The sequence below is a fragment of the Puma concolor genome, chromosome E2, assembly GCF_028749965.1.
Source record: "Puma concolor isolate L17-30 chromosome E2, mPumCon1.1.hap2, whole genome shotgun sequence".
Taxonomy (NCBI): Eukaryota; Metazoa; Chordata; class Mammalia; order Carnivora; family Felidae; genus Puma; species Puma concolor.
In genome coordinates, this window is record NC_141681.1 from 59,107,086 (window position 1) to 59,121,543 (window position 14,458).

The 14,458-nt window shown below is 51.1% G+C and overlaps 1 protein-coding gene across 3 annotated transcripts; it reads left to right on the forward strand.

Moving 5' to 3' along the window:
- The first annotated feature begins 145 nt into the window (after positions 1-145).
- TSEN34 (tRNA splicing endonuclease subunit 34) lies at positions 146-6,185 on the forward strand. 3 transcript variants are annotated; one of them, XM_025914661.2, is made up of 5 exons: positions 146-300; positions 1,031-1,277; positions 1,528-1,789; positions 1,940-2,197; positions 5,689-6,185. In XM_025914661.2, exons 2-5 carry the CDS (start codon positions 1,035-1,037, stop codon positions 5,874-5,876), a joined length of 951 nt encoding a protein of 316 aa, XP_025770446.1. In that variant the 5' UTR covers positions 146-300; positions 1,031-1,034; the 3' UTR covers positions 5,877-6,185. The 3 variants fall into 3 exon arrangements, with proteins under 3 accessions (XP_025770446.1, XP_025770447.1, XP_086546782.1); XM_025914662.2 differs by having other exon boundaries at positions 205-360; XM_086690656.1 differs by lacking the exon at positions 146-300 and adding an exon at positions 612-757.
- Positions 6,186-14,458: the final 8,273 nt, after the last annotated feature.

Genomic DNA, 14,458 nt, shown 5'->3' on the forward strand with positions numbered 1-14,458 from the left:
GGGGCCCTGGGATGACGTCACTATAGGGCGGGGCCATGGTAATAAGCCTCACTTTCTCTAGTGGCGGAACCCTAGCAGCGGGGACGTTCCCTTCGCGAGGGCGGGGCCAAGGTGTTCCACTCTACGAGGAAGGCGGGGCTACGGCGCCGCTGGGGGCGGATCCCAGACTTCCCGCTTCGCTGAGGTGGCGGTGTGACGAAATTGACGCAGGGGGTCGGGATGCGGAGGGGTGGAGGAAGCAGCGCGTGGCGCGCTACGTAGGGGGTGGCTCCGCCGGGACTGCGAGTTGGTGTTTACGAGGTGACTAACTGGTTCTGTCAGAGGACGGTGCCGCATTCTGAGGGGAGCGCTCACGAGGGGGTGAGCCCGCCCGGACGGAGAACGGACCGTGGTGCCCAGGGGGAGGGGCTTCCGGCCGCGGGGTTCGCTCAGTGGGGCGGGTACTCCCCAACTGGGAGTGCTTGAGGCCGGAGGGGGCGGGGCCTGGCCGCGGGGTTGACGGGAGCCGAGGATGCCCGATCGCAGGACCGCTGCGTTCGGGAGGGGGCGGGGCTGCGAGTTCGGCCGCGTCGAGGCGGTCCGAATGCCCGAAATCTGGCGCCGGGCGGGGGCGGGCCTTCTGTCGTGGGCGTCCGACCCAGTGCGAGGAGGCCCGGAGGCCGCGCCTCGGGGCTTCGGAAGGGGGCGGGCCCGAGTTCCGAGCCACCCGGAGGGGGCGTGGCCCTGCACTAGCGGAGGCTTGTCTCGGAGCCAGAAGGCGAGATGGCCGGGACGCCGACCACGGGGTCCTGGGGGCCCCAGCGACTCGGCGGAGGGCGGGGTCTTGTCTCGGCGGCCCCGGGGCCTGGCGGGATCGCTGAGGGGGCGGGGCTCGGCCTGGAGACTCAGCAGGTGGCAAAGGCTGCCTTGACGAGGCCCCACCCCCGGGGCTCAGGGGCGGGGCCCCGCTGAACCCCCGCCCCCTCACTCCCCACCCCTAAGCGGTGGGAGCGCTAAGTCGGTGACCTTTGTGTCCCCCTGGCTCCCGCAGGAGGATGCTGGTGGTGGAGGTGGCGAACGGCCGCTCCCTGGTATGGGGGGCCGAAGCGGTGCAGGCACTGCGGGAGCGTCTGGGAGTGGGGGGCCGCACGGTGGGCGCCCTGCCCCGCGGGCCCCGCCAGAACTCGCGCCTGGGCCTCCCGCTGCTGCTGATGCCCGAGGAGGCGCGGCTCCTGGCCGAGATCGGTGCCGTGACCCTGGTCAGCGCCCCGCGCCCGGATCCACGCCAACACAGCCTGGTAAGGGGCGGGCCGGGGGCGCGAACGCCCTGGACCTGCGGAAGTACAGGCAGGACACCTGGACTCCGCGGGTTCGGTCCCTAAGGTGGGAGGGGTCAGGGCGTCCTCGATTCTGGAACAATGTGGGTGCAGGAGATTGGCATCCCCGAGTTCGGGCTTTGAGGTTGGGAGGGGTCAGGGGGTCAGGATACCTGGCTTTCTAAAGCGGGATATACTTGGATCCTGGGATTCTCGCTGATTTACTTGTCAGGCTCTGGCATCCTTCAAACGCCAGCAAGAGCAAGACTTCCAGGAGCAAAGCGCCCTGGCAGCCGAGGCCCGTGAGACTCGTCGTCAGGAGCTCCTAGAGAAGATTGCGGAGGGCCAGGCTGCGAAGAAGCAGAGGCTGGAACAGGAATCAGGGAGCAGCGGGAGCCAGGAGGCCGGTGGGAGCCAGGAGGCGGGTGGGAACCAGGCTCCCGCGGAGAATGAGGCCAGTGCCAGCCAGGCTTCTGGAGAGCACGAGGAAGCAGGTGAGGCTGAGACTTGGAGTCCAGGGACCAGGGGAAGGGAGGGAGAGGTCTTTTGGGAATCCTGGCTGGAATCCTGGCCTGGGACTCCCTGGAGGATGAAAAGACGTCGTCCTTGAATTCACCCAGTTCTCTTGGATTCACCTCCCCCAGGTTCCTCTTCTCCCCAGCCAGGGCCTTCAGATGGGGTGGCCCCCTTGCCCAGGTCCGCCCTGCTGGTCCAGTTGGCCACTGCTAGGCCCCGACCCATCAAGGCTAGACCCCTGGATTGGCGCGTCCAGTCCAAAGACTGGCCCCATGCTGGCCGTCCTCTCCATGAACTTCGCTACAGCATCTACAGAGACCTGTGGGAGAGAGGCTTCTTCCTCAGTGCTGCTGGCAAGTTTGGGGGTGACTTCCTGGTCTATCCTGGTGAGTTTGGGTGGGGACCTCCAGTTGTGGCCCCTTTTTTCACAACCCCTCCACAGTCCGCATGTTTCCTTTTTGCCTTTTCTCCGCGTCTGAAACCTGTGGAAGGACAGGAGACACTTGGGAACCCAAGCTCATTTGGAGGGCAGTTTAGTAAATTTCATTAAGCACTTACTTTGACACCCAAATTTCACTTAGAGACACTTAGATATGTGCACAGAACATACAAGAAATCATCATCACAGGATCCTTTAAAGTAGTGAAATATTAGAAAACAAGCAGAATTAAAAAAAATTGTTTCTAATGTTCATTTTTGAGAGACTGTGCGCAAGCGGGGGCGGGGCAGAGAGGGAGACACGGAGTCTGAAGCAGGCTCCAGGCTCTGAGCTGTCAGTACAGAGCTCGACGTGGGGCTGGAACCCACGAACCTCGAGATCATGACCTGAGCTGAAGTTGGACGCGTAACTGACTGAGCCACCCAGGTGCCCCCAGAATGATTATGAATGGGTTAGCAGTTAAACACTGGTGCTAGTTGTCAGAGTAATGTAGGTCCATGTACATTTATGAAAAGATGACCAAAGGGGGAGAAAAAGAACCACTTGTCAAAAACGTGTATGGTAAAATACTCTATAGTTTATGTTACTGTGCAGTCTTATGCACGTTATTTAAGTAGCATTAAAAATTACGGCTCCAGTGAAAGAATGTGGACAGAACTTAAGATAAAACGGTGTGAGTAGATGAAGAGAATCCTATCAAACAAGTGGAAAAAGGTGTGCAGACACGGACTCCAGCCCAAGTACAGTGGTTTCCTCTGGGAGGGAATTTGCATCAGGCGTAGGAACACGAGCCTTTTGCTGTATCAGTTAATTTTTGAATTTGTAGTAAGAGTGCCTTTATTGTGTAACTGAAAGGTTAAGAAAAATAAGTCTGCAGGAAAATCAACCTCTTTGTTCCTCCTGAGAATGTAGAAAGATAGAAGCACCTGATAAGTAGTCAGGTCTTAGCTCTTCACTGGAGACCGACTGGGGTGTCTGAGGTGAGGCGAGGGCCTGCGTCTCTTCTGAGACTGAACACGTAACTAAGGGACTGGCTTAGGAACCCAGGACAGTGTGCCTGCCCTGTGCTCTGCAGATAACCACACTTTGATTACTTTGCTGCTGCTGCTGCTGCTGTGTGTGTGTGTGTGTGTGTGTGTGTGTGTGTGTGTGAGAGAGAGACTCCCGTATGTAAGAGATTATTTTGGTTTTGAAAATGAATAGTCAGTTTACTAATCATATGAATGCTAATATCCAGTTCTTTTTGAAGCTTCCAGTTCAATTTATAAATCTTTTCAGTCTAGCAGATTTTTTTTTTTTTTTTAATTTTTTTTTTTTCAACGTTTATTTATTTTTGGGACAGAGACAGACAGAGCATGAACGGGGGAGGGGCAGAGAGAGAGGGAGACACAGAATCGGAAACAGGCTCCAGGCTCTGAGCCATCAGCCCAGAGCCCGACGCGGGGCTCGAACTCACGGACCGCGAGATCGTGACCTGGCTGAAGTCGGACGCTTAACCGACTGCGCCACCCAGGCGCCCCAGTCTAGCAGATTTTAAGGGGACTCTTAGTCTAAGTTTGATCCCACTTGCAAAAGGAGTTAAGTAATTTTCAATGTGATAAGCTGCATTTTAAATTTTAATATATTTTCCTTTTTAAGGAAAATGGTTTTCCTGGTTATAGAACTTGCTGCTAATTCAGATCTAAAAAACTACAAATGGGGTGCTTTTTAAGTTTATATGTTCTAATGCTGTTAATACACTTACAAAATTTCAGGTTAAAAAAAGTTTGACTCCACCAATAACTCAATCACACATTTGAAACTGAATCACAAGACTGGCCTGTTAGCTCTAGTGGATCAATATTTCTAAAATGATACATACTCAGTGTATGAAATATACGTGGAATCCTTGTCCCCTGAAGATTAATAGTCAAGGTCTGGGGGCGCCTGGGTGGCGCAGTCGGTTAAGCGTCCGACTTCAGCCAGGTCACGATCTCGCGGTCCGGGAGTTCGAGCCCCGCGTCAGGCTCTGGGATGATGGCTCAGAGCCTGGAGCCTGTTTCAGATTCTGTGTCTCCCTCTCTCTCTGCCCCTCCCCCATTCATGCTCTGTCTCTCTCTGTCCCAAAAATAAATAAACGTTGAAAAAAAAAAAAAAAAATAGTCAAGGTCTGGATCCCTTAAATATATTTAAACATTTATTTATCTTGAGAGAGACAGAGCACGAGCAGATGAGGGGTAGAGAGAGACACACAGAATCTGAAGCAGGCTCCCAGCTCTGAGCACAGAGCCTGACGTGGGGCTCAAACCCACGAACCGCGAGATTGTGACCTGAGGCGAAGTTGGACGTTTGCCCAACTGAGCCACCGAGGTGCCCCTTAAATATTTCTAACAGTAAATCCTCCTGAACTTTAAAGACAGTAAGCCTCTAAGAACAGTTTTGGGGTAACTTCTCAAGTCTTTGATGCTTCCTTCTCAGCAGGTATCATACCAGCCAGAGAGATGCCTGGCTCCTGGCCGGGTTCTTGCTGGAGGCCCAGCTGCCAGCCTGGGCCTTGTTTTCCTGTTGCCATGACACTCCCCTGTCAGATGGGATGTCTCGTAGCCTTGCTCTTGGAGACTTCCATTACCTACCACTTAATCTTCTGTGTCGTGCCCTACTGGTTCCTACTCTGCTCGATCACATTTATCTAATCCAGGGGCACACTGCAGCCCCCATCAAATGCGGCCCATCAGTTTTTAAAGAGAAAGTTACTGGGACGCAGGCCAATGCACTTATTTACGTATGGTCTGTGGCTTCTGTGCTACAGGAGTGAGGTGTGTACTTGTAACATGACCCACAAAACAATATTTACTGTGTGGCCCTTTGCTGTATTAACTCTGTTATCCCATCTATTCATTACTCCGTCCTGTTGTAAATTCTTTTTTTCTTTTCGTCTCTTGGAGTCACTTCTCCCTGGACATTGATGTGATGTCCTATTTGTTCCTCACGGCTTTCCCTGACTTTGTGATCCTGGTTCTTACATCACGACAGTGACATATTCAGTTACTTGTTCGGTTTGTCGTTTAAGGACGATTATGCTGTTGGTGTGTGGCAGCTTCCTGCCCCTGTCCCACTGTATCATTGGCTTTTCCAAGTTGGTACACCATTTCGATTTTAAAGGCTGTATGCTGTCCAGTCTTACTGAGAGACCCTGAATTTAACAAGTCTGTGGCTTGGTTATTTCTCTTTCTTAGCGGTTGTAAATGATAACAGGGTGAAGAGCTTTAGTCTGCATTTTAGGGGTGCTATCCTTGTAAGAAAAAAATTCCACGAGTGGAATTGCTGTGTCCAAGAATAGCTATTTTTAAATATTCATAGAGATTATGAAGATGGTTCCCATGTCCTACCTATGGACATTCCAGCGTCTTCCGGCCCTCTGCCCCTGGAAATTGCCACATGTCTCTCTCTCTCACCCAGGTGACCCACTTCGTTTCCACGCCCATTACATTGCTCAGTGCTGGGCTCCTGGGGACCCCATTCCACTCCAGGACCTGGTTTCTGCCGGCCGCCTGGGAACCAGCGTCAAAAAGACGCTGCTCCTGTGTTCTCCTCAGCCTGACGGTAAGGTGGTCTACACCTCCCTGCAGTGGGCCAGCCTGCAGTGAACTCCAGAGACCTAGGGGGACGTGGCTGCATCTGTGGAAAGAGCCTTTCTAGATGGTCCCATGCTCACATCTGCGCGGGAGGCCTCAACGCCCTCCTCCCTCTCTCTGCGGTTAAGTTTTGAGTCCGGATTTATAAACACTACACCTTCTTACTTCCCTCCCTGTTTCAAAGCACTTATTGGCTGCGATGTTTTTGTAGTTACCTGTTTCCAAACTGTGAGCTTCTTGAGGGTGAAGACTGGGTTTGATTCATGTCTGTTTTCTACCGGGCACAGGTCCCAACAGGTCCCAGTAAACTTGTTGAATAAACATGGAGTCTGTGATTTCAATCCCGACGGCAATCCTGGGAAGCGTGGGCCTTTGCATTTGTTTAAGCCGGCGAGGGAAAGGCCTGAAGGAGGTCACACATCTAGGAGGTATCCAGCAGGCTGACATTTAAAACTTGGTCCTGCTGATTGCAGAGTCTGAAATCTGTCCACCGCACTGAACCTCCTTTTGAAAAGATTGTCACGGAACATTACAGATGCGTACAAAGGCATAAATGAAATAATGTCTATACACCTGCAGAAAAGAAGGACGTGAGTTTGCAATTTCATGACAGGAGTTAGGGGAAGGAAGGGGAGTGTCCAGAAGGGCACTTGAGGCTTGGGGAATGCTGGAGGTGGTCTTTTTCTTGACCTGGGTGGTGTTTATTCAGGTGTATAGAATTATTTTTAGAATTATTTTTACCCTACACCTATACTTTTTTTTTAATTAAAAAAAATTTTTTGGGGGCGCCTGGGTGGCGCAGTAGGTTAAGCGTCTGACTTCAGCCAGGTCACGATCTCGCGGTCCGTGAGTTCGAGCCCCGCATCAGGCTCTGGGCTGATGGCTCAGAGCCTGGAGCCTGTTTCCGATTCTGTGTCTCCCTCTCTCTCTGCTCCTCCCCCGTTCATGCTCTGTCTCTCTCTGTCCCAAAAATAAATAAACGTTGAAAAAAAAATAAAAAAAAAATTTTTTTTAAATACTTATTTTTAAGAGAGACAGATCGTGAGCCAGGGAGGGGCAGAGAAAGAGGGAGACACAGAATCCGAAACAGCTCCAGGTTCTGAGCTGTCAGTACAGAGCCCAAGGTGGGGTTCAAACCCAGAAGCCATGAGATCATGGTCTGAGCTGAAGTCGGATGCTTAACCCACTGAGCCACTCAGGGACCCCCCCTCTTTTTTTCCCCTAATTTTAACGTTTATTTATTATTGAGAAACAGAGAGAGACAGAGCATGAGCATGGGAGGGACAGAGAGAAGGGGAGACGTAGAATCTGAAGCAGGCTCCGAGTCGTCAGCACAGAGCCGGACATGGGGCTTGAACTCACAAACCGCGAGATCGTGACCTGAGTCGAAGCTGGACACTTAACCAACTGAGCCACCCAGGTGCCTGTTTTCTTCTAATTTTAGAGAGAGTGTGTGTGCAATTGTTGGGGGAGGAGAAGCAGAGAGAGACAGAGAATCCTAAGCAGGCTCCACACTCGGTGCAGAGCCTGACATGGGGCTTGACTCCACGACCCTGGGACCATGAGTTGAGCCAAATTCAAGAGTCAGATGCCCAACTGACTAAGCCACCCAGGTGCTCCCAAATTCTTTTTTATTTTTTTTATTAAAAAAAATTTTGTTTTGGGGCGCCTGGGTGGCGCAGTCGGTTAAGCGTCCGACTTCAGCCAGGTCACGATCTCGCGGTCCGTGAGTTTGAGCCCCGCGTCAGGCTCTGGGCTGATGGCTCAGAGCCTGGAGCCTGTTTCCGATTCTGTGTCCCCCTCTCTCTCTGCCTCTCCCCCGTTCATGCTCTGTCTCTCTCTGTCCCAAAAATAAATAAACGTTGAAAAAAAAAAAATTTAAAAAAAAAATTTGTTTTTAATCTTTATTTTTGAGAGAGACAGAGACAGAATGTAAGTGGGTTGGGGCAGAGAGAGAGGGAGGCACAGAATTTGAAGCAGGCTCCAGGCTCTGAGCTGTCAGCACAGAGCCTGACACGGGGCTTGAACTCACAGACCGTGAGATCATGACCTGAGCCGAAGTTGGTCACTCAACCAACTGAGCCATCCCAGGTGCCCCTAGGTATATTTTAAGTGTATAGGTTTGTCAAATAGATTTCGTTACTGAAGTCTAGTCACATGGTTAATGATTTTGGGGCTGAAAGTCTGTTTCTCTAGTTTCTCAGTCTGTTCCCCCAGTTTCTTCTTTCTCTCCTACCCTTCACAGTAAACACATTTGCTAGAACCACAACTGCCAGTAATCTTAGATTAATTTAAAACAGGACACTAACCCCAGCCTGGTTAACACTTTGTTCTTTGTGCCTCTTTGGTGACTGGCTTGTAAATATCTTCTCCAGGCTCTCTCTTCTCTCCAACAAAGTACTTAGTTGACTCAGTACTCAGTACCTATGTCTTCTCTCAAAAATTCCTCACTAAAAAACATGTGGATGCCTGGCTGGCCCATTCGGTAGACTCTTGATCTCAGGGTCGTGAGTTTGAGCCCCAGGTTGGGCCTAGAGCTTGCTTAAACAAAATTTGTAAGGACATCCACATGCAAAAACCAAACAAACAAAAAATCCAGATATGGACCTCATACCCTTTATAGACATTAACTCAAAATAGATCATAGACCTCAATATAAAATGCAGAGCTAGACCACTTGTGGGAGGTAATGAGAAAACGTAGATGACCGTGGGTGTGGCAGTGATATTCCAGACACAACACCAAAGGTGTGCCCGATGAAAGAATTGGTAAGCTGGACTTCATTACAATGAAAAACGGAGAAAGTCCTGTCCAAGACAGCTGATAAAGGACTGTCGTCCAAAATATTTTGTAGCTCTTACAAGTCAACAATGAGAAACTATCTGCCCAAAAAACAAATCGATCGGAGGCCCTAACGGACACCTCGCTGAAGGCGTCCCGCAGCTGGCAAGCAAGCACGTGAGAAGGTGCCCCACGCCCTGTGCCATCAGAGCCGTGCAGAGTCAAGCAACAATGAGATACCGCTACATGCCTGCGTGAAGGGCGGAAATCCAGAACAGCGACACCACCGAGTGCTGACGAGGCGTGGAGCGCCAGGACCTCTGGTTCACGGCTGGCTGGTAGGGAACAGGGTGGCACAGCCACTTGGGAGGATGGTGTGGAGAGTTTTCACAAAACTTGAGTGTACCCTCACCATCCGCAGTGGGTGCCACTGTCCCCAGCAGTGATGCTCCTTGGATTTACCTAGAGGAGTCCGACATTTATGACCCCACAAAACCTGCATGCGCATGTTTTTAGTGCGGCGTTATTCACAATTGCCGACACTCGGGCGCAACCAAGGTCCTTTGTAGATGAATGAAAAATACACTGTGGTCCCTCCAGATGATGGAATGCTATTCAGTGCTAAAGAGAGCCGAAATGTCAAGCCACAAAAATACATAGAGGATCCTTTTTTTTTTTTTTAAGTTTATTTATTTTGGGAGAGGGAGAGAGAGACAGAAAGAGACCCAAAGTAGGCTCTGTGCTCTCAGCGAGCTCACAAACTGTGAGATCACGACCTGAGCTGAAATCAAGAATTGGAGGCTTAAGTGACTGAGCCCCCCAAGGCGCTCCCATGGAGGACCCTTAAATGCACACTCCTAAGTGAGAGAAGCCAGCCTGAAAAGGCTGCATGCCATACGATTCCAACTGTATGACTTTGTGGAGAAGACAAAACTGGAGACTGAAGAGATGAGTGGCTGATGGGTTGGGGAGGAGGGATGAACAGGGGAAGCAAAGAGAAGTTTTAGGCCCGTGAAACTACTCTGTGCGACCAAAATGTTGGATATATATCATTATCTGTCCAAACCCACAGAAGGCACGGCACCACGAGTGACCCCTGATGTTTACGGCCTCGGTGCTGATGACGTGTTGTGTGGGCTCATCGGTGGTGACAAATGTACCCTCTGGCAGGGGATGTTGAGGATGGGAGAGGCAGGCTGTGCATGAGTGGGGGCAGGGGGCACACTCCTCTGTACCTTTGCTTCAAACCTAAAACTGGTCTAAGAAAAACCTATAGGTGCTACCTTCCAAACACTGTAGACCCAATCTGACCACTTCACTCCACCTTCACGGTCAACACGTTGGCAAAGGCAACGACATTACGCACGTGGATGATTGTAGTGGCTTCCTGACTCCTTTCCCTGGACTCCACGCTTGCCCCTCTGTCATGGGTTTTCTTTTTTTTTTTTTTTTTTTTTAAATTTTTTTTTTTTTTTTCAACGTTTATTTATTTTTGGGACAGAGAGAGACAGAGCATGAACGGGGGAGGGGCAGAGAGAGAGGGAGACACAGAATCGGAAACAGGCTCCAGGCTCTGAGCCATCAGCCCGGAGCCCGACGCGGGGCTCGAACTCACAGACCGCGAGATCGTGACCTGGCTGAAGTCGGCCGCTTAACCGACTGCGCCACCCAGGCGCCCCATTTTTTTTAACATTTATTTATTTTTGAGACAGAGAGAGACAGAGCATGAACGGGGGAGGGGCAGAGAGAAAGGGAGACACAGAATCGGAAGTAGGCTCCAGGCTCTGAGCCATCAGCCCAGAGCCCGACGTGGGGCTCAAACTCACGGACCGCGAGATTGTGACCTGAGCTGAAGTCAGATGCTCAACCGACTGAGCCACCCAAGCGCCCCTGTCATCGGTTTTCAACAGCATGGCTGGCGGCTGGTGTAATTGGGTAAATAGGTGGGTCTGATGTGTCCCTCCCCTTTAGAACTCTCCAGTAATTTCCATCGCAAAGTCAAAGCAAAGGCCCTACGGTGCACGTTCTCCGTCCCCATCCGTGCCCCCCTCCTTGCTTATGCTGCTCCCTCCACGCAGGCTCCCATGACTCTACCGGGGATGCTCTTCTTCTGGTAGCCACATGGTCTTGTCCGCCACTGCCTGCTGGCCTTTCCTTCCATGTCACCTTCTCAGGCCTTCCATGGTAACCTGACCCGAAAATTGAACACCCCTCCTGTATGCCCCTTCTTTCTTGATTTATTTGCCTCACCATGATCACTGGTGTGATTTATAATGAGAAATACACATTTGGTCTTCAGCCCCATTCCTGGCACAGTCCCCCTAAAACCCTTGCAGTTTCTTAAGAGCAACAAAGGTGTCTTGATATTTCTAACACAGCCCTTTCAACCACACCTGGGTTTATATTGATGAAGTGGCCTCCAGGGAAGAGAGAGTGGCTGAAAGTTGGGTTGCTCATAAATTGCCAGCAATTTAATTAATCGTGCCCATGTAATGAAGCCACCATAAAAATGCCAAAGGATGGGATCGGAGAGGTTCCAAGAGAGCAGCGTACCTGGAGGGTGCACGGAGGCCCCACGTCCTGTCCCCACACCTGGCCGACGCGTCTCCATTACATTACATTCTTCTGTAATGAAACAGTGATCGGGTAAGTAACATGTTCCTCTGAGTTCTGTGAGCCGCTCTAGCAAATTAATGAACTGGAGGAGGGGGTTGTGAGAAACGTCAATCATTGATGACGCATAGAGTTATTCATATATTTAACTTTTTGTAAGTTAACGTTTTTAAATTATTTATTTAACTTTATTTATTTTGAGAGAGAGAGAGAGAGCACACGTGCAAGCAGGGGACGGGCAGAGAGAGAGGGAGAGGGAGAATCTCAAATCCCAAGCCGGCTTCTCACTGCCAGTGGGAAGCCCAATGTGTGGCCCGATCCCACGAACCACAAGGTCATGACCTGAGCCAAGAGTCAGACGCTGGACCTCTGAACCACCCAGGCACCCCACCCCCGTTATTCATACATTTAACAATTTAGTGACTATTAACTATAGTTGAGCCTCTCCTAAGACACTGATCACTAGGAAAGATGAGGCCTCTGCCCTCCTACAGCTTTTTCGTCTGGGAGCTACTCTTTAAACAAGAAAATAAAAATGAACAAGGGAGCCTGAAAGACAGCAATACATGGTGAGGGTAACAACAATGATGCTGACAGTGCTTTCCTGTGCGGCCATTGCCTTCACCACTCTGTGTGGACTGTCTCATCAGTCCTCACCGCGACCCCATGAGGTAGGCCCCGCCAACACCCCCATTTCACAGGGGAGGAAGCTGAGGCAGGGAACGGTTGCAAAACTTGTCCAGGGGATTTTAGCGAGCAAGGGGTTGCAGGACTTTCGTCCACGGGTCTGGCTAGAGTGGAGCCGCCTCTCAGAGGGGGCACTGCCCGCTGGGAGCATAGGGCCGGACCGTCTCAGCTCCAGCCTTGCCTGACCTCCTTTGTTGAGAGACTGCACAACAAACGGATGGCCAGACCATACACGAGATAGAATTCTGACCCACAGCCTGTGGCCACCTGCCCAGAAGGCCTGCCTGCAAGCTCTAGTAGCCGTGCAGGAAGCCAGACGATAACCCTGTAACAATCGCTCCAAAATGGCCAGGGCCTGAGGAGTGACCGCCAGCTCCCCTAATCTGTGTCCCCGACTCTAATTTAGGACCGACAAGAGACAGGCAAATATGCTCCCGTAACCACTAAGGTAAGACAGCGACTTGCAGTGAGCCTGCCTCAGCTCCCCTGGTCCCACAGGCTCCGGGCAGGGGGCACCTGCTTTCCTCAGTCTGCACTTTGAGATTTCCCACTCCTCCTCCTGCCTTTGTGTTTTGGCCACAGTGGCCGTTGTTTCTTCTCCTTTGCCTGGTCTTCTCTGGTTTCCACATCGTGTAATCTTGGGCAAGCTTGGTGCCTCAGATCTGCCTCCGCACAACAGGTCTAATGACTGTATGAGTGACTCCTTGTCATGAGGGAGGGCAGCTTTCCTGGAGGGGCTCCTGAAGCAGTGCTGGAGACTAAGTACGTGAACACTTGTGGGGACTAAGTACGTGAATGTATGTGGGGACTAAATACGTCAACGCATGTGGGGACCAAGTACGTCAACGCATGTGGAGACTAAGTACGTCAATGCATGCATACTTCTAATGGTGATCAGTGCACCACTGGCGTGAATGGCGTTTCTCCAGGCGGGAAGGGGCTGGAGGAAAGACAGGCACTCTCCCTTCATGGCGCTCCACACATGGCGCTCTGAGTTTTCTACAGACTGAAGGTTTGGGCAACCCTGCGTCAAACAAATATACTGGTGCCATTTTCCCAACAGCATTTGCTCACTTCATGTCTCTGGCTCACATTTTGGTAATTATCCCAGTATTTCAAGCTTTATCATGATTATTATATTTGTGATGGTGATGGGTGAGCAGTGATCTTTGATGTTCCCATTGTCATTGTTTTGGGGTGCCACGAACCACACTCTCATAAGAGGGAAAACTTAATAAATGTTGTGTGTGTTCCAACTGCTCCACTGGCCAGCCGTTCCCCATCTCTCTCCCTCTCCATGGGCCTCCCTGTTTCCAAAGACACAACAGTGGTGAGATTGGGCCCATTAATACCCCTACAGTGGCTCCAAGTGTTCAAGTGAGAGGAAGAGTCATACGTCTCTCCCTTTAAATCAGAAGAAACGAGAAGTGCTTAAGCTCAATGGGGAAGGCAGGTTGAAGGCCAAGACGGCCAGAAGCTAGGCCTGTGGTGCCAGACAGCCCCGCTGTAAACGTAAAGGAGAAATTCGTGAAGGATGTTGGAAGTGCTACTCCAGAGCAAGGCCCTGACTCCTTTCAATGCTGTGAATGCTGAGAGAGGCGGGGAGGCGGCAGAAGACCAGTCTGAAGCTGGCAGAGGTGCTTCAGGAGGCTGAAGGAAAGAAGGCATCTCCAGAACATCAGGTGCAAGGTGAGGCAGCAAGTGCTGATGGAGAAGCTGCAACAGGTTCTCCAGAGCTCGCTGAGATCACTTGTGAAGGTGGTTACACCAAACAACAGATTTCCAGTGTAGACGAAACAGCCTCCTACTGGAAGAAGATGCCACATAGGACTCTCATCGCCAGACAGGGCAAGTCAAGGCCTGGCTTCAAAGCTTCAGAGGACAGCGCAACTCCTGTTAGGGGCTAACGCAGCTGCTGACTTTAAGTGGAAGTCAGAGCTCAGTGACCACTCTGAAAATCCCAGGGCCCTTAAGAATGTTGCTCCATAAACAGAGCAGCAAAGCCTGGATGACAGCACATCTCTTTACAACGGGGTTACTGAATATTTTAAGCCCACTGTGGAGACCTACCGCTCAGGGAAAAAAAATCCTTTAAAATATGACTGTTCCCTGACAATGTACCCGGTCACCCAAGAGCTCTGATGGGGATGCACAATGAGAGGAACGCTGTTTTCATGCCTGCAGACACAGCACGCATCCTGCCGCCCGTGGATCAAGGAGGAATTTCAACTTTCAAGTCTTAGCAATAAAGACATACATTTCGTAAGCATATAGCTGCCATAGACGGTGATTCCTCTGATGGATCTGGGCGAAGTCAGTTGAAAACCTTCTGGAAAAGACTCAGCATTCTAGATGCCACGAGGGACATTTGTGATTCGTGGGAAGAGGTCAACATATCCTCATCAACAGGAGTTTGGAAGAAGTTGATTACGACCCTCACGGGTGACGTTGAGGGGTTCAAGACTTCGGTGGAGGACATAACTGCAGATGTGGTGGAAACAGCAAGAGAAGCT